This window comes from Zonotrichia albicollis, chromosome 4, assembly GCF_047830755.1.
Source record: "Zonotrichia albicollis isolate bZonAlb1 chromosome 4, bZonAlb1.hap1, whole genome shotgun sequence".
NCBI classification, from domain to species: Eukaryota; Metazoa; Chordata; class Aves; order Passeriformes; family Passerellidae; genus Zonotrichia; species Zonotrichia albicollis.
The window spans coordinates 6,878,719-6,904,364 of NC_133822.1; the positions used below are offsets into that span (position 1 = coordinate 6,878,719).

General features: G+C 38.6%; 1 protein-coding gene across 6 annotated transcripts in view; it reads right to left on the bottom strand.

The window, feature by feature from the left end:
- Positions 1 to 25,646, bottom strand: part of USP6NL (USP6 N-terminal like) — a 124,470-nt gene that overhangs the window by 35,373 nt on the left and 63,451 nt on the right. For all 6 annotated transcript variants that reach the window (XM_005489264.4, XM_014268650.3, XM_074538730.1 and 3 more), the window contains 4 exons: positions 15,424 to 15,463; positions 10,605 to 10,685; positions 2,064 to 2,171; positions 51 to 160 (listed from right to left, as the gene is read on the bottom strand). In XM_005489264.4, the coding sequence (XP_005489321.2) occupies positions 51 to 160; positions 2,064 to 2,171; positions 10,605 to 10,685; positions 15,424 to 15,463 (339 nt within the window). The remainder of the gene's footprint in view (positions 1 to 50; positions 161 to 2,063; positions 2,172 to 10,604; positions 10,686 to 15,423; positions 15,464 to 25,646) is intronic.

A 25,646-nucleotide genomic window follows, 5' to 3' on the forward strand; every position in this document is an offset into this window, starting at 1 on the left:
CAAATTCCAAAGGAAGGCTGGAATCTCTGAGGAGATGGAAGCTGACTTACTTGACACCGTATCTGTCCCGGAACATGATGTTGTCCCTGTACGTGCGGTTCACATCCAGGTCAATTTGCCGGATATCTGGTGAACACCCTCGTGCTTGGTACTTCAATTTCTGGGAGTACAGTAAAGAACAGAGGTTTAAAATTGTGAACTCTAAAAGAGCAGAAACCTGCTTGACTGTACAGCTGTGTTGAATTAATTGTCATCATGGGATTTCAAACAATACAGAATAGCAACTCACAAGATTAACAGTTTTAACTTCCAAAATAAGAATGGACATGTACAAATTCTGAGAGTCAGAAACAGCCAGAGAGTAAAGATGCACAAAGACCCATCCCATAATACACATTTTTTGGACACATCATTCAAACTCATATTTAAGACTGCTTCAGCATTTTAAATTTCTTATTGTCATTTCTGAGGCAGGCACAGCACTAGAGAAAGAAAATAAATTTTGCTACTCAGGAACAAGGACCTGAGATGCAAATGCTCTAGACTAGGTTTTAAGGAAATGATTTAGTGTGGTTTTCATACTTCTCCTGTCTTTTTCTCTAGCAGAAGTAATAGCTACATAGCTGCCAGTTATTATATAAATATAGATAATGGACATTTCTCCAGTAATTTCCTCTGTCTTTCTGTTCTAATCTAATTCAGCTGTAGAATATGTCTACTTTAGCACTTGCTTTAGTGTTTTATAATTAAATCCATTTTTGTAATTGAGTACTTATGAAACCTGCACAGGTTTAGACTGACACCTTATTTTTTGCACTTACAATAATTTTCTCTTGACTCTCATTCATTTACTCTCACTTCTGTCAGTAAATTTGAGTTTGCAAGACCCTGGATTCAATATGGTATTTTTAAAACATTACTTCTGACTATTAGAGAATACCACAGACAAGCAAAAGGCAAAAAACTCTACGGACTCTGGCTACAAGAATATAGGAGTAAAGTAAAAAATGACAATAACAAAGGAATCAAACAGGGAACAATAACATGCATCAAGTCTGCAGAACACAACCAGAAACTTTAGGCACATGAGGGATTGCTTGTAAGTCATTGAACCAACACAACACTAACCACAAACTCAGCTATGTGCACTTTCAGTACAATTTAAACTGAACACCGAGAATTATTTGTCCCCCAGACAGACAGAAAAGCAGCAAAGGGAAAATTTCTACTTTTAAACACCTATGATATGATGGAATATAGGAAAAGAAGCACCCTAAGCCCTTGCAATCTCTCACATGTGAAAGAACAGAAAGGTAGCAAAAGTTTGAGAAACAGGAAGGACAGAAGGTTAAGAACTGAAATTTCCCCTGCAAAGAGAACTGAAAGAAGCTATTTGACCTACAATAAACATTTATTATCCTTCTGACTTTAAGGTGTGCAGTTCGTAAGTGACACTTGCAGTGAGCAGTGTTAGTATCACTTCAGGAAATAGGAAAATAGAGAGCAGCAAGATGAGTATAACACAAATAAATCAGATAATGATGGAAGAAACTTTCTACTTCTGTGTCTGAACTACAAACATTTCTTTGTTCTGCATTGAGCAATAGATGACATCAATAATTCCTGAAGATTATTTCAACTATTTTTAAATGCTTCTAATTTTACTTGGCATTCCTTCTCACAACTACATTATTCAGCATAACTTGTTTCACCTCCTTTGGATTTCCCAGCAGTCTTATTGAGGAACTTAAAGTATAATAGTCAGAAAAAGCAGCCTGTTAGACTAAAGAGCAAGAAATATGAGGAAGGCAACAGACCCCAAAATTTAGATAACATCAATACCAACACCAATCTTCTTTCTTAAGAATCCTCTCTACTGAGACTCAACCTCAGCTCAGCTCTTGAATACACAGCCTTTTTCCTAGCTAAAACAAGCAACAGAGTGCAGTGTAATTTCCAATTAATTTTTTTAACATTGCATAACAGCAAAGGCTTAATAAAGCCTCTAGCTTTAGTATCTGATATTTTTAAATTAATATTAAGTAGAAATTCTACAAACTCACATTATAAAAGTCTTTCATTTCTTCTTTCATCTTCGGAACATCAAGCAACAAAGACCAGACTTGCCCTCTCAGCTGCAGTGGGATCCCTTTATAAATTCTCCTATGAAACTGCAAAAAAAGAAAAGAAGGTAAAAATTCAGCCCAATTTGCAATGCTCTGAGTAAAAGGAATAGTGATGCACAATATGCTGAAGAGAAAAATGGAATTACACCAGGCACCCTAGGAAAGGGATGACCAGCTGGGGACAAAGTGTTTTGAACAACATGTCCAGCAATGCCATTTGGGACCTCGTGCCAGAATCCAGAGGCACAAGGACAAAACAGACACATGGGCCAAACCATCCCAGGTGATGTTTTCAAGCCAGGACTTTTGCATGCAGGGAGGTCTATCCAAATTGTATCACCTTTGCTCAGCAAATGTTGGAATTTAGATCCCAAAAATCAGATTCTTAGCAACACTATTTCAGGATAAGCCACAAATAGCTCACTGTAATTACAGTATATAAATAGAAATAGCAAAAAAGCAAGCAGCAAAATCACAAAGCTTTAAAAATTATCAGTAAAAACCCAAAAGCAGAACTGATTTTTGAATTTTTCTAAAACTGCAACAGTATGCTCAAATGTACATGTGCAAGAAACAAAGCTTTTGTGAGACCACAAAAAACAGAATGTGCTATTTCTAAAGCTAACAGATCTCACATTCTATTTCTAAACTAATAATCAATCTCCTACATGCATATTAAAACATTTGCAAAAAAAAAGAACACAAAAGGTGTTATCATATTTTGAAGACATATCTAAGACAAGGAAAATTAAAAAGACAACTGTGACACAGAAAATGAACCTTTCTGAAATTATGTTTTTATCATTATTTTAATGATTACACAGGCAGACAATTAGGTTTAAAAGAGAACAAACCACACACAACCACTCTCCAGTTTTTTCTTCATGTTTATCCTACAATGGAAGTTAGACCGTAAAAATTCAGTTGACAAAGCTACCATTTCTTTAAACATTTTTATAAAAGTTATGTTTGCAGTAAGAAATATTTTAAAGGCAATGTCCTCCTCAAGGACAGGACTGTTTTTTTTTCCACATATTTCACATCTCCAGTTTTGGGAAATTGATGAACCCCTCATTGCAGTGTATTTCCAACCCTGCTGCCATTTGGAATATATCAGCTTTAAAGGTGTCTTTAAAGCCAGCAAGGATTTGTGTCTGGATTGCAGAATCTCTAACTCTTGCACAAGTAAGGTTATGAGTTTCTTCCCTTGTTCCTTTTTCAAATGAAAAACATAAACTTGTATAAGATACAACAGCTATCCTAGAGGCTGTCCACAAAAAAAATAAAATGTTGTGCTTCATGAAGAAAACTCTGCTGCATTAATACAAAGGATGCTAAAGCAGCAACACTTGCAGTGTGAGCACAGCTGTGCCAGTAGTTTTTCCAGTAAAGATGAAGAACAACACACAGAGCTCCAAAGCAGCCTCCTCTACAGATGAGCTCAGGTCACCCAGGATTTCAGTGTGTGCAACCCAGACACAAGGTACCTGCTTGTGGGAGAGAAGAAAATTCAGTCTTTTGAAAGCCAAACACCCCCAACTGCAGAGGAGTCATCTTAGGAAGAGATTAGCCTGTCTACTGGAAAGCAGAATGAGCCAAATTTGCAATACCTTTTCTGGAAATTTGGAAGAAAACTATGGAAAAAACATGCAGTGATCTATGTCCTCAGTGACAGGTAGTTTTACTCCTCAGACCCATGTGCAGCAACAGAATACCTTCACAACAAACATTTTTGTCAGCTAATTATCATTTTGTAACTAATTTTCAAATGTCTCCAAGAACAAAAGGTTACTAATGAAGACAACTGGTTGAAAAGTAAATTCTCAAGACTACTGTTGTTGTATAAATTAGTATTTTGGGAGAAGGTCAGGTAGATATAAAAGGCCAGAAACAAGCCTTTATAATAATAGCTCCTTATCCAAACAGAATTAAAACAGTTCAAACAATCTATCCAAACTGAGGAGTTGTTCAGGGTTTTTTGGAACATAAAACTGAAGGAGAAGAATCTGAGCTTCACGAGTCCATGGCATTTACAATTTTCCCATCTTCTGCACTGCCTAGATTGAAACAGCGAAATGCTAGAAGAGCCCTTAAAGCAGTAAGTAAAAACTGAGAGAGAACTGTGGAAGCACTTTTCACAGAAAAGTTTGAAAAGTGAGTTGCAAACATAACTTTATAAAGAGGAGCAAGGACAGAGAGGTGAACAGTTTCATCAGCCAACTACAGCTATGCCAAAAAAAAACACAGGAGGAAAGCAAACATTTTTAGTAGCTAAGTTCTGAATTGTTGCACTACCTGGCAGAATAAACCCAAATAACATTCACCGCTTCTTGCAAACCATTTTAGATCTGTGTTCAACTGACTCTGCTGTTCCACCTATTCTTTTATTGAGGCAGAGGAAAAGCTCTCAGTCATCCCAAGTCATTACCAGATGCTGCCTACAGACTCAGCAGAACACAAAACCAAAGACTTTCACTATCTGATACAAAGGAGACAAATGTCAGTCTGCCATGGGCTCCAGTGCACAAACAGGAACATGGAAACAAGTGTGAAAATTTCATATCCAATGGAAATCTGAGAGGAGTGGCTGATAGACCAAGAGGGCTGTGCTGCCACCCAGAGTGATGTTAACAAGCTGGAGAAATGGGCTGCCAGGAACCTCACAGAGTTCAACAAGGAGAGCTGCAAACTTCTGCACCTGGGAAGGAACAAGCTCAGGCACCAGAACATTCCAGGGGTCACCAGGCAGGAGACAGCTCAGAAGAAAAGGACCTGGGGGCCCTGGGGGACACCAGGCTGAGCAGGAGCTGGGGCAGTGCCCTTGAAGCAAAGATGACCAGTGCTGTCCTGGGCTGCACCAGACAAAAGCATTCCCAGCAGGCTGAGAGAGGGGATCCTTGCCCTCTGCTCAGCACAGTGAATCCAGTTTGTCACTGCCACATTTTCTGAAAAATCCCTTCACCCAGGATTTTCTCCTGGGAAGCTGAAAAACCTCAGAGAAAAAGGAAAACAAATTCTTATCTCATTTGCTTCTCCTGTGTTTGGCTCACATGTGGAATGTGTTTGGAGATTGTTTACTACTGGTGATTGTTTCATTGGTTTCATGTGAATTGTTCTGATTCATTGGCCAATCAGAGCCAAGCTGTGTTGTGACTCTGGAAAGAGTCAGAAGTTTTCATTATTATCTTTTTAGCCTTCTGTAAGTATCCTTTCTGTATTCTTTAGTATAGTATAACATTCTTTAATATAATATAGTATCATAAAATAACACATTAGCCTTCTGAGAACATGGAGGCAGATTCATCATTCCTTCCTGCCACAAGGGACCCCACAAATACAATAGCAGCTCTCAACACAAGGCAGACATGGACACATTGCAAAGGGCTACAGAGATGATGGAACTTCACCACCTCTGCCATGAGGAGAGGCTGAGAGGGCTGGGACTCTTTAGCCAGGGGCAAAAAGGCTCAGGGGGATCTGATCCATCTGTCTGTAGCAGCACCCTGAAGGGAGAGTGCAAAAAGGACAGAGCCAGGCCCTGTTCAGTGGTGCCCACTCACACAGCCAGAGGCAATGGGCACAAACTGAAACACTGCAGATTCCCTTTGAACATCAGGAAACATTTTTCACTGTGAGGGTGACAGAGCAGTGGCACAGGTCACCCAGTCAGGTTGTGGTGTCTCCAACACTGGAAATCTCAAAATCCATCAGGACATTGTTCTGGGCAGCTCGAGCAGGTGCAGGACCAGTTGACCTCCAGAGGCCCCTTCCAAGCCCAACCTTTCTGTGACCCTGTGCAATGCTGCAGTTTTGTGAAAATGACACAGCTGTGCTGCACCTTGGGGAGTGAGGGGGGAACTCACACACACTTTACTGCAAAATTCATTTCTGATAATCATTCAGTCACCAAACAGTTAAAGAAAATATAAATGAGCACACTGATTATTAGCTAGCTGAATGTCTTTACCATAAGCACCATGCTAGTGCCCTCTGCTGTCTTTAATGTCCTTATGTAACACCAGGTAAAACATCTGCTGAGAAATGCTGTTTGTATCTGTATACTTGCAGAACTCTCATCTACTTTCCTGCTCTCTCTGAATTAATAATTAAAACAAAGTAGAAATCACAGGAAGCTAATTTTTTTTTCTGCTTCTGGGAAGATGAAATACTGAGTAATTTTATTTGTGCAGATTAAGGTTTTCTTAAGATAATCACTCAAAACAAGCACAAATACATAAACTCAGAGTTCAGATAAAAAGACAAATCTATAAAAACATTCATGATTCAAAGAATGAGGTTATGGGATCTGGGATGTTCCCATCAGCACAGGCCATAGAAAAAATAAAAGTGAGCTCAGTACATATAATTATATAAACACATAAAAATACATAAAAATGCAGGTTTAAATTCTGTAGCACATTTAAGCATTCAGACAAGGACAGCAGTCAAAGTCCTGCAATTATTAATAAGATTGTTGATCCTGAAGTAGGTAGGACAAACTGACACTAAATGAGGCCCCATCACATGGGAATTCAAAGGAGCTTCTCATGCAAAAACAAACTGGGCTATAAATACACTCAAGATACAGAATGAACTAAAATCCTTATAAAGCAAGAAAACAAACAAAAAAAAAATTAGCTATCATCTCAATGAAGGCAATAATGTCCAACATGCAAAAACACCTGTAAAACAAACAACCTTCCCTTCCTTGCCTGGCCCCCATCCCTCCAGCTCACAAACCCAACTGGTTTCTGGAAAGAGAAATGAGGCCACTGTCACACAGCACTGGCCTGAAGAGTGGCAACTGGCCTTACTGCTCCTGCAGGATATAAAGTTGGTTTTCTTGAAAATAAAACTCTCTCAGCTGTCAGGCAGAGCTGCACAAGTAGCAAAGGGACTCTGCCACCTCAAAAAGAATCTGTGATGAGAAGCATAAGAATTAAAATCTGAAGTCTCACAAGAAAGTATATTTATAATGAAAAGAAAATATATTTATAAAGGCTGCTGCCTTTAGAGGTTCTTCAGCTTCTGTGGGTTGCAAAAAAGGAAGAAAAACTGCAAACAGAAGAGCTGCTCCATCTCATTCAAAAATCTCAGGAATGCAAAGAGGGTTCTTCATTAAGGCTCTGTGTTCAGACTCCAAACGAACTGGAGACTTGATTATTGCACTGTGTGTGAAAGCCAGAGCAGCTGGAAATGGCAGCTACCCTGATTGTTTCTCTTCTTCCTTTCCCCTTCAATTTAGGCAACTTCAATCACAGACAGATGAAGGCAGACAGGGAAAGACAGAAATACTTTGGTGGAAATACTCGAATGGGAATACAACATATAACAGTTTTATTTAATCTTTCCTGAAAGTTATGATCATACTAAGCCAGGAAGGATTTACAATCTGTGGGTGGTTATTTGTACCCTGAACTACTAAGCAGTAGAATACAAATAGGAAATAAAAGCACAAACAGACAAGGACCATGCTGAAACACAAACTTTGCTGCTCTGTGACACTTCCTGCATAAGAAATGACTGATGGGGAGATGAAAGCTTTATTTTGCCAAATATCAATCAAGCAGAGACACAAGGGCAGTTACACACTTCAGAGTGGTATCTGTAAGAACCATGACAACTCCACTGAAAGAGATGCCTAAATAACCACACAGGAATCAAGGAGTTTTATACACAGAGAGTAAGTCAGACAAAAGCACCAGGAGGCCTTTATGAAAGAACAGGAATGCCTGGACAACCTCAAACAGAAAAAGGAATCTTATGGGGAAGAAGCAAGGACAGGCAGTTTGGAGGAATACAGAGAGATTGTCCAAGCAGTCAGGGATCAGTTAGAGAACTGAAGCCCTTGTGAGATCAAATCTGGCCTAGGACATACAGGCAACAAGAAAACCTCCCACATAAGGAAGAAATCCTTCTCTGTGAGGGTGGTGAGACCATGGCACAGGCTCCCAGAGAAGCTGTGGCTGCCCCATCCCAGCAAGGGTCCAAGGCCAGGTTGGATGGGGCTCTGAGGAAGGTGGTCCTGCCCATGGCAGGGGGCTGGAACTCAATGATCAATAAGGTCCCTTCAAGCCCAGGCCATTCCATGATTCTGTGACTCTATATGGGCTCACTTTATTACATTGTAAATACTCCACTGCCTCTCAACTATTACCCAAACATGGTAAAGCCTGGCACATTTCTGGTCTCAATATGACAATTCTTCCACCTTTTTCCAGTTCCTCATGGGCATTCATTCTAATCTCTATTCCCCACACCATCTTTTTTACAAGGTTTAGCACAAAAGTTCTAATGGCAAAACAGTGTGAAGTTTCCAGATGCCTTATCTATTTCTTCTATCTTTCTATCTATCCATCCATCCATTCATCCATCTTTATGTGTATATATATTCTTCAGCAGTCAAGACCAGGAGAAGATGTAAAGTGAAGCATCTCAAATGCACACACACACTCACCACTGTGTTAATGTTTTCTCACTCATCTTCTTTGGGAAGTTATGATAGAAAAAAAAGTAATTCAGAAGCAGCCTATAGGCAGCTCTGCAAAAGCACTGAATGAAAACTGTAGTTTGCAATTAAGCATATGACAGTTTGGGATAATGGAATCAGATATATGGATTCATTTACAGTATGTGTACAGTGTGAACAGATTCCTTCAAGGCAAAGCTCTCTTAGCTGTATATTATGAAGGCTCATCACAAACAGACTACCCAAAGTCCTGTATTTTGTCTATACCTGCTGTATACCTGGGAGCATCACTTGTTCTGAGTCTCCCTTCCTACCTAAGAGCCCAGTCATGTCTCAAATGTGCCATTTTCCAAAACCAAGCCAATTATAATCTATAATCCTGTAACATTGCTACTGTTGTTGCTCCTGCAATGTTCCCTTTAGTGCTGGTTCTAAAGAACACTCATTTCAGGAGCAGCCTGACTGCACAGAAACCATGGCAGTGTCAGGTGATGTGAGTCTTCTAACACATGGATTGTTCATTTTCTTTAGCAAATTTGTTCCTCTAACATTAACCACTTTATCCAGTCAAGTAAAGACAGAAAACAAGACTCAGGAACTGTTCCTGCAACTACTCCTTCCATGCTTCAAGAATGTGAGCTTGGAAAGCTGGTGCATTCTTCCAACACACTTCCAGATAAAAACTGCCTTTAACTGTGAGTTTTGCACAGCTCTGAGAACATGGCCAGGCTTTCCACAAAGAGCAGTGACAAATAATGCCTGACTTTCCACTGGATGCTCAGGAGGAGGAGTCAGCTGATTCTTTATTGTGTATCTTCTGGTTCACTCAGCACATAAGAGGTGACACAGCATAAGGAAACCACCCTTGTTTTTTAAACCTCATGTGCTTCACTAGAGTTCCACAATGAGTGAAATTTTTTTCCTAGCCTCAAGGGAAGTTCATCCCTTTATGAACATATTGAATTATTCCGGCCCCTATTTATAGTTCAGCCTATAATTTGTTACATGAACTGAAACTCTTTCTGCTCAGCTGATCTGCCAGACCTTCTGCATGCCTGGTGAGGAGAGGATTATTTATTTAAGTCATTGATGTCACCAATGGCTGAAGAGCACAACCACTGCTGCTTAGATGGCACGTGGTTATTGGGTTACCTGAAAGGTCATATTTAACATTCTCTTTGCAAATAAAGCAGCTGTTATGGAGGGTTTTATTGTCCCTCTGACTTGGGAATGAATTTGATCTTAAAATCTTCTCACTGCTACATTAACAAAACAAGGAAACAAAGTCACAACAGTTAAAACCCCTAATTTCTCCTCCCAGAGAAAATGGCAGGGCAAAAAGGATTATAAGTAAAACTTTGGGAACAAGCAATTATTTTTCATGTATTCACATCATATTTTAAGGAAATAGACTTTCTAGATTCTGAGCTATACCAACAGAAGCCCCAACAGAAAATGCAAAGACCGCTTGTGTTAAGTTGTTTTGTGTTAAAACAGCTTAACACAAGTCTTAAGCTGTGTTGAAGAGTAGAAGGAACCTGAATTTGGGATTCTGTGCATTATCCTCCAAACAGTCACAAGAGCAGCTATGAAAACCCTCCCAGAGCCCAGTGCTGGGAGAACAGCCCCTCCAGCAAATTTTTTTCCAGCTGAAATTCTTCCATAATTTTAAGATGACCAAGACCACAATTGCAGCAAATAAACTGCTCACATGCAAGTCCCCAGCTAGCTTTTAAATCAAGTATTTAGCACCTAATGGCACACCTGACATGACCCACTCTGTCCACAGATTATTCTGCACACACGAACACAATTCCTTCCATTTGATCACCAATTCTGTTGGGTAATTACTATTGGGTTATTATTATTACTGCATTTTGGAAAAACAAAAAAGTTTATGCTTTCAGTGTGGTTTGTTGTTTTTCAGATATCAAACACAGGCAATCTAATTTCAGGGTATGCATTCTTTCCAAAATGACAGCCAATGACAAAAGCATGCAGAATTTTACCTTTTCACTATTCTTGTATTTTTCCCAGCTTTTCAGCATCTTAAGCCATTTTGTAGTTCTTTCAATTTCAAGGTTCTTTTGCTGAAAAGGAATTAGAAACTTTTAGTATCTCCAAAACAAATGCATTTAAAGTTGTCTATGTTTTTTTTTTTTTTTTAAAACAAGAAAAAGTTTAACAGAGCATTATAAATATTTTATTCAGTCATCTGAGAACAACAGATATTTAATTTCATCAGTTCATTTAAAACATCCAAAAAATCAGCCAACAAAAAACCAAGCAGAAACTGAAACTGGTACTTTCAGCACTATGAATGAATCGTATTTTATAAGAGGAGGTTAAGTACAAGATTTTTAGACGTTTCTTTTTTATATATTTGGCAAGTTACAAAAAAAAAAAAACAAAAAAACCTAAACCAACAAAACTTCAATTTGTCTTTATACTCAGTTTTCAGGCAAATAATTTTTCCTGCAAGCCACTTAAAAGTCAGTTGTCTCTGAAAGGATCTTCTTTCCCAGACTTGCCCTAAACATCATTAGCCTCTGTTTGCTAGTGATCACACAAACCATCCCTTCCTAAAAGGCACACAGTTAAAAATGAACAAAAACAAATGCATGCAAGAGTGACAGTGCAGGAGCAGAACTGGGAATAAAGCTTTCATTTTTAGATATTAAAAGATAGAAATCCTTGCCATAATTCTTCTCCTGAAGAATTCAGGCACATTTTCACCTGAATTACCCTGTAACCTAACATCAAGGATTTCTTCTGAAGATCTATTAGCTTAAATTTTATTACTGACAAGAATATTTCAGTAACAAGGTGATAGAATGAGAATCCAAATCAAAACAAAACCCCATCTTCTCAAAATAAATAGTTACATTAAGTAGTCTGGCAAGTACAGCCCTACTACCTTAGAGAGTGCCCTTCTGTCTATAAAAATATTGCTAGAGTTGCATCAGCTTCTCAAATTTGGGAACCAAACAAGCACTTGGAATCAGCCATCCTAGCCCATGAATTTCAAGGAACTTTGGCATCACACAACCAAAAATCTGTATTTTGTTACGTCCACTGATAAGACTTTAAGCACTTGTTTTTACAGCCCAGTTTTATATTTTGCAAAGTATCTCTGATTATAATACAAAGTTAATAGTTAGCTGTGTGTTGTTACATGTTTTTAATGAGACTGTTTCAACTCTCTCATCAAGCTTTGGAACAGAAGATCCAGACTGGAAAGTTTAAAGCAAAAAAATGAATGTGTGTGTCTACTGCTTTCTCTTCAAAGCTGAATATAAAAAAAACATTTAGTTTTATTGTAAAGGACAGTCCCTCTACCTCCAACTTCAAATTCAGGTATTAATAAAGACAGGAAGGATATTCATATGGTTAGTGATTCAATCTGGTAACAATGTAAAAGTTTAATTTTAAAGCTCCACTGGATACTGAAAAGTTATAAATATTTTCATTAAGTATTTATAAAGTCAATTGCATCCAAAGTGTTGGGGGGAATATAAAAGAAAATTACTACTTATTGTCCCAATAGAATCCTAATTTTACTTCTAGCTTTCACCCATCAGAATTTTTGCATTCTTTCTTGGCTCCCAATGCAATACAAGAGGCTTCTTTAACTTCCTGAACTTCTTTAACCCAGGAGCCCAAAGCCTTGCATTAGCAGAAGTATAACTTGATGAAGTTTAGGTCCACTCCAGCTATGTATGACAGGTCCACAAAATATCGTGGAAATAAGTTGGTTTGGATTTTCAAGTTATTTTTTATTGGAATTCAAATTCTGTAAGCCTGACACAAGTATAAAAATGTAATGGGGAAAAGCAGTGCCTCTACTCTTTCAACCTTATCTAACTACTCGTGTTGCAATCAACTGCCCACACTCCTGTTCAGGTTCTGGCTGTATTGGGCAATATCTCAAATTAAATATCTCAAATAAAAACCTTTTATTTTTTTAAAAAGACATTTCTTAAGACTTTTTAGAGGGGAAGGCTCTTCCCCTCTAAAACAATAGGTTTTAGAAAACCTATTGTTTCCAAGATGTCACAACACTGTTTCTGATTCTCCTTCACACTTGCAACCCCTTTAAGGAATCAGCATTTTCAACATCTCCTAAAGCAGCTGTTCTTTAGGCATAGTTTTTATTCCTGCAGGAATAACAGGAAGTCAGGAAAGGTCTCTGCCCTCAACAGGTTGTTCATGTAATTGGTAAGAAAAATAAAACCCTATCTGCTTCCACAGTCTTTTTGTTTGTATGTTTGATCTGCTTTCAAGATTTTTGGTCTTTTGAGCCAGAAGCTCAATTCAATTGTATGTTTGTTCAAGCTTTTATGTCTTTGTGTCAATTTACCCATTCTCAAGTGATGCTACTGTAGTCAAAATAGCAATTATTTTGGTGTTCAGTTCTTGAAAACTTTTAGCTATTTCTTTCCCTGTCTGAATTATGTTCACTTTTATGTCTAACAGGTACAACACTGAAAACACAGACAGATCTGAGGCAGCTCATGGCAGAGCAGAGGGAAGCTGCTACTGCTCTTTCAGACAGGTTCCATGTAGTTGTCACCAAAAAAAAGAGAAAAACAATCCATTTATCTGTCTTCTGAGTACATTTTACACTTTGAAGCATTTTTGCCATTGGGAGTAACAGAATCCCTAATTGAAGCAGAGCTGGTTTCTACGCTCATGTCAGTAAACAATGCACTAGTGAAAGCACAAAAATGAAATTGCCAAGCACCCCTCTCGTGTGCAGCACTCCACCTTCCTGGAGAGCACATGAGCCAGGGGCTGAGCTTAAAGCAAAGCTTCAACAGAAACTTCCCACAAAACCAGAACTTGCTGAACTGCTCCCCAGAGAATCTATAATAAACTAAACCAATGACAAAACCTAACTGAAAATTGCTTACAAAACATTTCATAGAACTTCAAACTCGGAGTCAGACCCAGACTCCAGATTTCCTGAGGACAGTTCTCTGTCTCCTCTCCTCCTCCAGAAATCTTTCCTCCCCTTGTCTTATCTGAGATGTGCTGCATTATTCATGCCAAGGTTAAGTAGTTCACGATGTAGGACAATGATTTGATGCATTTAAGGCATCAAATGTGCAGCAAAGTAATGAAGCACCAAAATGAGTAATTATTATTGTTAATGCAGAGTAAAGGTATTATGACCAAAAATACACACACAGAGAAATCCCAGCCTAAGAGGTTTTTTGTGGCTGTAGAACAGATTCCAAATTCACAAGGATACCAACCCTTTACATAAGTTGCCAATTATATGAAAACTTGAGTTAGAAATATTTTTTTTTAAATTCACAAGGCATGAGGAAAGCATAAACAGTTCTGCTGAGTGACTTCAAAAGGCATTATGCAGAAAGCTTTTAATCTTAGCCTACATTAACATAACACAGTAATCCTTGTGGATGGTATCTTGAAAACTGCACATTCTGACAGGAGCCAGATAAAGCTCAGACCAGCAGAGGTCAGGATACCATCAGGAGTGTAACCAGTCTAATGCAGGAGCATCACTGGATGATTATTAAAACACACTAGACTTGCAATTTAACACTGACTCCATAAATTCAGTTTCTGTGCTGACATTTAGAGACAGTACAAACAGAATTTGGGACAGAAAACCAAGACACTATTTCCCTCAAATAATTTAAGGCTAACTACAAAGCCACAGTGAATCAGAATTCAAAACACATCTAGCACAGTAGCTGCAAGCTGCCTAATATTTCTGCTCAGAGACTCAACCCCCTGCTGTGTCCTTCTGATGGAAATGAAATTATACATACACTCACTGTGTTATTAAATGTAATGAAACATGGCAGGAAAAGGCAACTATTTCAGGCTGTGTATGCAAAACCACACATGGACCAAGGCAAAACAAAAGAGACCTACAAGTTCTACTCTTTCACTCTAAGCATCTCTTACTAGCTTCAGTATATAATTGAAGCACAAAATAATTAATTTTCAGAAGCACTGCTGTTCTTAACACTTAAAGAGCTGAGCAGCCTTGAAATAAGTAATTCCATCCTTTTTCCATGTATTCTACTGATTTGTGCAGTCAAGAGGGATAACCTAAACTTACAATTTTAAATACTTTGATAGAGTTTTCTGATTTGATTTATCTGGGAGGTAACAACAGACCCGACTGACCAAGGGGAAATACCAACAGTAACTAGGCCCAGACAAGCAGAAATTCAGTTCCTCATTATTTTTCCACATTTCCAGCACATCAGTTGTCAAACTACTTCTCCAGAACCCTCCAGCAGCAGAAAGATTTTTGGAGCAGGAGCTGCAGCAGCTGCCAACAGGAGCTGCACATCTGAAATACAGATGTGCAATACAGCTCAGCCACTCAGCATTGCAAGGGAGGCCAGCACACCATGGTGGCAGCAGGATATTTATCACCCTTTCCCAAAGCAGCAAAGCAGCCCAGGCTCCTCAGGACAGCAGTGCCACCACCTCACTCACTCCATCCATCCCCCTGCACAGCTGGCACAGGAGCACAGCTGCCACTCTTTCAGGGCAGAGCTGGCTGGGAGCTCTTGAGTGGCTCCATTTCCTTCACATAATGGGAGAGGAATATTCACTCTCTCTGACAGGAGCAAATGTAAAAACAAGGGGGCCCCCAGGGATCTGTGGGTGAGGTAATGTGGCCTCAAGGACTCAGCTCTTAGGGGACTCAGAATAAGGTTCTCTGGCAATGCAAATCACTAAAATGCTTCATCAACTCATTTCACAATGATTTATATTTTTAAAAGCTGTAAATCTGTAAATGTTTACTTACTAGTAAAACCTGGAGGACAGTGGACTTACCTTTTCTATCACTGCATCATGGACAGGAAGCTCCTCTGGACTGAAAACAAAGATAAAGTTTACATTAGTCTTGGTTGTTCTTGGCACAAAATCATTTCTCTATAGGCTCTTACAAGTCAGCACTTACACCAGAAATTTGTAGTAACAAGTGAACAAGAATTCTGAACTGTAAAGAACCAATATTTTAAGTACAGAACTAGGATTTTAAATCAAAATAGTTGCATAACTTAAGAAAAACATTGCATAGATTACGAAAACTTTTTTCTTCTATAAAAGCACTCTTTGCTGTACTACTGAACTGAAATCCAAATTATTTTTGTTTTGCTTTCTTTGACCATACTATAGTTAGCTGATTTACCAACAAAATTTAAAAAGTTTCCTCCTTTACTACTGTGCTCAAGGAAAGGCACTGAGACTTTGCTTGGCTTAGGAGAGTTAACTCACATGTTCTCAAAACTACAAATCTCACTCTAAGTAACAAGCAAGAAGTAGCAGGAAAAAATTAGTTTTCTTACTAGGTACCTAATTAATACTAAAAATTGAAGTCTTTTCACTTCTTATCCTAAGCCTAAAAAGGCAGCTTGGGAATTGAAAGCTTTGACCTGATACATCTTCAAACTTTCCATTCCTTTCATTTCATTCTGAGGCCACTGACTTCTGTTTTTCTTAGCACAGAAATTTGTGTTTTTCCTCTCAAAAGCAACTGGACTGCCTTGATGCCAAGAGAGCCTGCCTTCCCCTGCAGCTTCTGAAAACACGGCAGCTCAGTTGTAACAAGCAACTCCCTTCTGCTCCTGAGGGCAGATAAATAACACACCCAACACAACCACGGTTAAAAGGGACTAAAACACAGGAAACACGTGAAATGCTTCTAAAAGTTCCTACTGAGTCTTGATATTATGAAAAAAAGTCTCATACCCACATCTTTATAGCTTTCTACAGCGAAAATATTCACCACCAGTGTTTGAGACCTGGATGCACTCTGTGCAAGGGTGACCTTGGTGAAGGCTGCAGTCAGTGCAAGAACACTCTCATGCAAAACGCTTGAATTGAATTCAATCTCATTGCATTTATAAGATGCTGTCTCAGATTCAAAAGTTATATTTGAATAAAGAAATACAGAATGAAGAAATGCATTTGAACCACTTCATCTAATGGAAAAACCTGCTCCCATCATCACCTTCACAGACAAGTCTAACAACACACACAAGTCAACACACACACCACACACAAGTCAAATTTTCCAGTCCACAGCTCAGAAACTGATTTTAAAATCAACACTATTGCTTTTGAGCAGCTTTGCAAAAAGCAGAATTTGTTCATTTAGAAGCACTTAAATATCTGAAAGCTTTCTTGCTGAATAACAACGTAATCAAAAAATCTCTTGATCAACATCTAACACACTAGAAACAACCTCTAGTCAGTGTTATTTGTAAATATTAACAAAATTATAGTACTGTGCATGCTCTCATATAACTAAATCAGCTGAAAGCAGGTCCTTTGTATGCCAAGTATTACTTAGAAATTCTGGAAAACTTATTTGAAGTGGAAAGAAAAAGCAAGGGGGAAGAAAAAATTCAATTTAACACAATCTGCTTGGGGTGGTTGTTGTTTGGTTTGATGCACAGAGACTGCTAGGCCTTCTCACATCACTTAAAATTTCCAATTCTTCAGTGACATTTGCAGGCCCAGCCTACCCTCCATGAGCCTCCCACAGCAGCCTCATTCTTCCAGCCCTAGGAGGTCACACCAGCAGCTGACTGGGCACACAACAAACTCTTTTTTCTTTTTCCTGCAGCCTGCAAGGCCAGGATCTGCCAGCTCTGCATCCCTGTGGACTCACAGCGGCCACAGCAGCTCCTCTGCTGAACTGGTACCACCTGACAGCTCCTCCTCACACTGGCAGGGAAGCTGATCACAGGAAAGATTAATCAAATCTTACTTTTCACAAAGGAAGAATGAGTTCTAGTGATTTATTAAGGAATGGCTCTCTGCTAATTTTGTGAGTTATCATCAGTGTACAAAGAAAAGGCATGGCTGAACCTCCTGAGCAGGAAAAGGCTGCCCTCATGTCCTGCTCATTATTTTTTTGAGCTGCTGCACTGCTATTCCACAGCAGCACATTAAGGCAGCCCCTGTTTTTATTCCCCAAGATGCTGCTGAGCACCTGGCAAACAGCACAGAAGGCAAATGAGTGGCCTGGGGCTGCTCAGAAACTCGCTGGACAGGCAGGAGTTCCTGCAGATCTCCCTCTCCATTAACAAAATGGCATCAGCTATGTCCCTATACTCACTTATGGAAATATTAAAATCTACCCTGCAAGGACTGAAGCAAAGGCAGTGCAGGCACACAAACTCTCTCACAGCCCCTACAGGCTACTTTAAATAAATATATTTCCATTTAGTGTGTTTTCTAGGCAGAAGCCTTAGAGATTTTCTTTTATTAGATAGAATCAGACACAAAATCAATTAATGTCTATGAATCTGTTATTTTATTGTACCTTCTCTTTTTCCTTTATAATGATGCATCTTTTCCTTCCTTCCCCAGCCAAGCCAATCTAATATTGTTACACCTTAATTATTTCTTTAAAAAATGAATCTTCTCCAACCATTCCCAGTCTGTTTAAACTTGCATTTCTCCATGTTTTTTATCTGCATACTTCACCAAATAATAAAGGGAAATAGTGAACAGTATTAACATAATATAGCTATATTCTACCCTAAGATGACTTTTTAATAGCTGAAGTAATATTCATTTAGGGGATCCAGAGAGAACAGAACTGATTAACATAATTAGCTTGGAACCATACAATCCTGGATATCCAAGAGAGAAGTCACAGGGATACCTTTGACTGAAGTCATGAAAATTAGGACTCAGCATAAATGAGATCTTAACACTCTGCTGTCCCCACTAAATAAAATCTGAATAGGTAAAGTCAGCTGTTGAATGAGCCAGGAATTAGCAATCATTACACCTGGTCTGTGAAGACAAGAGCTCCCAACAGCAGCTCAGGGCTCTGTCACTGCCAAGCAGCTCTGCAGCCACAGCACTAAAAAAAGGGCTGAAGGTCTCCTCTCCAGGCCTGGGAGCTGCAAACCACTGCAAGATCAAAGCCCAACCACACTGAGGTGCCTGATGGTCACCCTACTACAGGTTCCTCAAAGATGTCTCACTGGAAGAAAGTAAATGCTGGATTCCAAGTAAATGCTGGATTCCAAGGTCTGACTGGAAGTCAGGATCTCCACCCATGGCCCTCACTGGTGGTGACCTGCAGCACCAGCCCAAAGCCATCCTGCCATCTTTCAGTCTGGACTATTTCCACCTTCTGCTGAGTCTCTAAGGTCAAAGACAAGACTTCAGTTATTAAACCTGATCGAAAGTGCCTTTTTTTATGATGTTGTAAGAGATGAATGGATCTTACATCTTTAAATCCACCACACTGGCTAACACAGGTTTTCATGAATGTTTCAAGAAAACTAAAAAAAATTATATCAAATGTATGGTCATCTGTCAATTTAGACCATTAAATATGCAGATCTATGGTTCTGACCATTACAGCATGTGTTGTAATTAGCCTCCTCAAGCAACAGTGGTGGTTGAAATAAACTGAAAAGTCTAAGACTTACCAAGCTTACAGTCCCCTACCCACTGCTGCTGTTTAAATCAGGAATCTTTAAAGAGCACTTTGATGTATTTGTTCAATACAAACACAAGGAAAGACTTTCTTATATTACATACTCAACAGATTTATTATTCTCCTACATTTGTGTTTGAATCCCAAGTATGTTCCCTGCTGACTCCAATCACAGCGTTTTCCTGTTTCTGGTTTGGCTTAAGTTTAAGAAATGTAAAGCCTCCTCTGTCCTTTGCAGCTTCAGGTGAGGAAGATATTTAGTGCAATAATCAACCTTGGTACACCAGTCATCCCAGAACTCCAAATTCCAGAGGATCAATTCATTACTTCACAGTTATAAGCTGGACAAGGTCTAACAACAAAATTTTCACTGGGGGAAAAAAAAGTGGCAAACATTGACCACATGAAGACCAAAAATACTACAAAGCCTGAAGAACTGTAATGTTCAAAATCTTTTGGTATGTTATATTTTTATTTATCAATTTCTATTTTAGAACTGACCAGGGCACTGTGAAGAACTTTGGGGCTTGTTATCATGAAATATTTGTGGGAATAACTGTGATACACACAAGTCATCTAATTAAAAAGTCAATTACATTCAATATTTCTATATTACTGAACCCAGTGTAACACAGACATTAAAAAGATTTAATCTTCACAAAGCCTGCCAAGCAGTACCTATGCAAAAAGTTTTCTCAAACTATTACTAAATTATTCTCTCATGCTCTCCTCTAAGTGCAAGAGCATCACCTTGTACCACTGCACAGTTTCATTTTAAATGAAAAGTATTTCAAAATCATATTTGGTGTCACATTTTCAATATAATCTGGGATAAGTTTCTTGGAGAACACTGATCTTTGTGGTCTCATTGAGTTAATAATGAAGAAACAAATGTTGTGCATTCAGCTTGTCATTTGTGACACACTATGAAGTGTCTAAATCCACGAGGAAAACATGCTTGCTATTACTTATTTTGAAGGAAGTATTTTAAAAAATTTTTCAAAACAGCCATTTGTATCATTTTGAAACCTTCATGATCAATAAATTTGTGAGGAAACATCCACAAAAACATCAGTAAGGTATAAAACTCAAAACCAAAAGTGATGTGAAATGAATTTGTAAGAGTGATCACACACAGGTAAGGTATGAGAAGGGAAGAATTCACCTGACAGGTGTCTGAACACAATGAGCTTCAGTACAAATGGAGTTGTCTTGCTGTACAATATGAAACTCAGATTGCTGAAGTAACAACTTGCATCATTACAGTATCCAGATATATCAGGAAAAAGTAAATCTTCCCAAACAGGTACAGCTTTAAATTGTGTGATTTGTCAGGAGTGAGTTGTAGGAGTCTATGGCTTTACTAGACACAAAAAAATGAGAATATTCACCCTGGGAAACCAATTCTACAGCAATAAACTCACTAACAAGGTGCTCCATTGGGTCTGCCTCCCCTCAGTGTCTGATGCATGGCACACAGAGCTGTCAGGGCAATATGGGGCATTATGGATATGTACAACAGGGCCTGGCAACAGAATCACCTTCAAGGTAATTTGCAGAGGAATCCTGACTATGAGTACTGCTTTAATCTTCCAGCTTTTCAAAGGAAATTAAAGCAAAATTGTTATTTTCAAAATCAATAATATATGGAAAAGATTTCTGGAAATATTAAGGAGAAGATAAGAAAGCTGTTGTTTTTCACAGATAAAATTCTATGGCTCACTTCCCTCTTTCTATCTCACAATGTACTTACAAACTCACAATTCTGATTGAGTCTGTCTCAGAATAATTGGGAGCTCTGCTACTGTGATCATTCACTTGGAATTTTCACTGAACAACCTCTGCACAGTATGGGGGTAGTGACTACAGCAGATTAAAAAACAGCTTTCAGAAGTTTTGTTAAAATTCATAAGCAAGCCAAAGCAATTAATTAACATATGGGATAAGCCAGTGTGACATTCCACAATATAATTATCAGGAAACATGCTGCAAGAAAGAATTTAATGCTGGCAAAAGGTTGGACCACGTGATTTTGTGACTAGGTTTTATTTGCAATTATTATTTGTGGATTCTGTGGATGTTGCTGCCAATTTGCACAGCCCAGTGCCATGAACACGTAGCTCCTGTCCAGAAAGCCTCAAGCAATGTGAACTGTAAGAGATGAGACAAAATAAAATTCAAGTTTTATCAAATCCAACTAAATCTCAAAATGGTGACTTTTTGGTAAAGTACTTGGCTGCCTGAAAGATGACTTTAAGTTTTTATTGCCAATATGAAAAATTATCACGAAATTCATAGCAAAAAGCATAGAACTATATTTTCACTGCCAAATGCTAAAAATATGTGCTGTCCTCTCTTTTTAGTGGAAAGCTGTGTTCTACATGAAAACTTGAAAGTTTCCCCAGCATGGAACCAGAACACCTTTGAGAAAATTTATAATCTGCTGAACGGAGCACATCAGCATTTCTAGTGATTTTTGATGTCACTTTAATTGCACATAAATGAACACTGAGGTTAAAAATGTCTTCTCAGAATCAAGTTTTTATAGAAAGATAAAAATTAGCCTAAGCTACTTTAAAATTCCCAAGAGTCTAAAAGGCAAATGAAAGAGAATGCCTTGCTTCTAATTTACATTTGATAAATGTCTAAAACACCTAGGATTTTCTCCTTAAACACATAGCTCCTGTTTTGAAGTACTGCTCAAAGGTTCCTTCCTGTGCACATCACTTACACCATAAATTAACAGAGATCCATGGTTTGCATGTTGGCAGCTCCATCTGCATTAAAATTCATGTGCTATGCAAAGCATATTTGAACATGAATTACCTAAGATGGGATTGTTCCAGCAATATCTCCTTGTTCACTGCTGAAGTTCAAAGCATTCTGTACCTACACTTGCTTCTTTGAGAAACAAAACTTCAGTGGTCTCAAATCCCATTCTGGTGGGTCCTTCACTGGGTCAATGAAGCAGCATCTTGGCACTTCTATAAACTGTCCCCCTTTAGCATCCTTTACAACCTGGGCCACTCTGGCCATTCCCTACATTCAGCTACTTTCATCTTCTGGAAATGCTAAATTTAGCAGGAAATAAATGAGGTAATAATGATCATGCTACCTACTTATGTTTTAGAGCTTAAGCAGTAACTCAGAGCTGTTGCATATCTCTTTATGAATGCTGTCTAAATTAAACCATATTCACATAGCAAATCATTTTTTTCAGCTCTGCTACCTAACAGCTCTTTTCATACAAGGAAGTACTTTATGAATTCCTAGTACACACTGGATGATCTTTTACTGAAATCAAGCAGCAGCAGCTGTTAACAAAAAACCACATTATTTGTCCTTAGTTGGCAGAATTATCCTGCAGCTTATTTTTGTGTTTGCCATCAAATCTGCAGGATTGCATTCACCTCATTTCCTTCTATATCTGCAGGGGATTGCTGAAGTGACAGCCTGGACTAACTCAGCTGAAAGAATGGATTTAAAATTCAAATTTCAACTCTAGTCCTAGGAATAAGCTTAGAATCAAGCTAAGCCAAAGAAAGGGGTAACACTGTGACACAGATTTAGGAAAGAAAAGAAGCTCATTCTGAATTACAGCAAATAACAACAGAACATTTCCTCCTTCCACAGGATGACCATGCATGAAATGAAAGTGAGAGAAGAACCACACACTAGATCACCACAACAACACAAGGGGAAAGGAAAGACAAAAAAACTAAAGAGAAGAACATCTTAAATAGTGTTGCAAAAGAAATGAAATGCACAGTCCAAGAAGTCACAGAAAAATTCATTGGTAACTTCTAGATACATTAACTTCTAGGCACTCCCTCCTTCTGGTGGAGTCCTACCACTAAATACACAAGTGATGTGCAAATATATACAATTGCAAAGCTCACAGGTGACCAGCAGAGAGAAGATCCCTTGCTTCATCTGGTTTGGACAATTTTCATGAAACAGCTTTGAAAAAACCATCACTATTCCCCATCAGTCTGACAAAGAATACGTGTTAAAACAGCAAGTGTGAGAAAAAGTGAACAACAGAGGCAGTGAAAACTTCCTTGTAGTAACCAAAACACCTTCTAAAGCAACACTTCTGACCACATGCTCTTGCAAAAATGAGACTTCACTTTAAGGAAGCAAATCCTGCAAACTGCCATGCACAGCTCATGCTTTTGGACACAAGCTCAAATGCATGCATGCAAAGACTCACAACACAACCTCCACCAAAATCCACCACCAGACAAATCCACAGAGCAGTGTTCACTTCCACCATGGAAGCAGAACTGTAAACTCAGTCAGAATGGACAGAACTAAGCAAATTTTACAGCAGCTCCAATGCACTCTTCCACTGTCAAGGATGTTGAAATAAAATTACCTATTTATCCTTGGTCTCTGAACCAGCCTCACCACTGCACAACTGCATAGTAAGCAAGAATTCATTTCAACGTAGCAGGAATTCCTAACTGATAAATAATGTGTTCACTGTGTTTTCAAAACAGGTTTTGTCATACAGAAATGCAATTAAAAGATTGTAAAAGCAGTTCCCCTTGAAAGCATACAAAGAGAAAAAGAAAAAAAAAGAAAGTTGTCTATTGCTAGGAAAATGGACCTAAAAAAAACCATTTTGAATCTCAATAAACAGCCCAAGAAAACTACCACTTCTCTCCAAAAAATAAAGATAATATCCTCAGGGTATATCAGGGCAAAAGGAAAGAATGTTAAACAGAGCTGAAATTTGTGGGGGTTTTTTAACAGCAGTTGCTCAATATGATTAGCAATGAATATTCAGCAGCAAAATCAGTCAAGGCAAGTGTGTCATATATTAGAAGGCAGAATCCATGACACATAATACCAAATTCCAATGGAGAGAAGAGAATTCAGCAGAGTTCCCATGGTAAATCTTTATAATGCTTCATGAAAAATTCTAGACAGTCAAAATGAGGCATATTTGTATACTTAGGAAAAAGAGAAGAGAAACACAACTTTTCTCTAATAAGAGAGATCTGAACTTTTTTTTTAAATAAAGATTTGACTTTGGCAGCTGAAAGAGGCAGAGCTTGGCACACTTCTTCCCAAGGGAGGGAAGAGTTCAGCCCCTCTCCTGACAAGAGGGTCTGACCCTCTCTCACAAAGCTGAGAAGAAGAAAATGACAGCAAGTCCCTGCTGAATGACCAGCAGAAATAAAATGCAGTAAAACTGACATTTATAATTGCAGTGTTAGGAATAAACATTTCATTGCTATTTCAGCACATCACCACATCACTTAACATGTTTGGCAATATTTGCTGTGCCTAGAAAATTAAGAATTGTGGCTCCATGTCACTGTGAACAGTAACTTTGCAACTCTTCTTGTAGCCTTGGAGCTCTTTCCTTGAACTCTGATGTGCAGATTCATGGCCTTAAAAGGAAATGGCTTTAAACTGAGACAAAGGAGATTAGATTAGATATCAGAAAAAAAATTCCACTTTTAGGGTGGTCAGGCATTGTAACAGGTTGCCCAGGGAGGTGGTGGAGTCACCAGCCCAGGTGTTTAAGAGGCTCCTGGATCTGGCACTGGGTGATGTGGTTTGGTGGTTATGGGGTTCCAGTGATGGTGCTGGGCTTACTGCTTGTCACTTCCAACCCCGATTCCATGACTCTCCTACTAAAACTTTGAAATTACAATTATATAAAATCTTTTTTTTCTTTTTGAATGTCACTTAATTATTACCAAATTACATCAACCACGCTTTTCTTTCTTTCTTGTTCATTCTTTCTTTCTTGTTCATTCTTTCTTGTTCTTTCTTTCTCTTACCCAAAATCTCAGCATAACTTCTTTTGCTGCCAAGAACCCTCAGAGACCTGTCCTCACAGCTCTTATCAGCAGAGAATTCACTCATGTACCCACCCAAATCAGCAGGGAGAGCTGTGCAAGAGTTATTGTTCTTGGCCATGAGGTTCAACAAGCACACAGGAGAAAACACCAAGGAATGCACACAGAATACTTCAGAGACAAGGACTATTTTCCAGCAAGGCTACATACAAATTACCAAGAAACAGAATCCACGAGAGGATAACTGGTTGCTCACCCTGTTAAAAAGTTCAGGGTAAAATAATAATACTGAAGGGAAAAAAAAAATCAATAGCTTCATTTGGAGATATTTAATGGAGTATCTCATTCCTTGACTGAGCCCTCAGTTTCTCTGCTCCCCTAACTCATTTTTGGAGCATGCTGTAGGAATGCACTGGAGCTAATAAAAATGCACTTGGTTTTCTAAAGAGTGAAGTTTGATGGAAAAGAGCAGGTAGGTCTCATGTCAGCAAAAGGAAGAATGAATTCTGCTATTTGAAAAGTGCCTCTGGCAATGCAATAATCTCCATCATTAGCAAACTCTTCTCAAAGCATGTTCTCTGCTTTAACAGGCTCATGGGATAAAGACTAAGGGTGTGAGTCACATTCTCAGCTGCTGTGAATTAGTACAATTCCATCAGAATCAGCACAGAATTGCAGAGCTACTGTAAGTGTAACACAAGAATCTAACCTAAATTTTGGAGAGAATCTCATGAATGGGGTGAGGGGCAGACCACACCTGTATTTTCTACCAC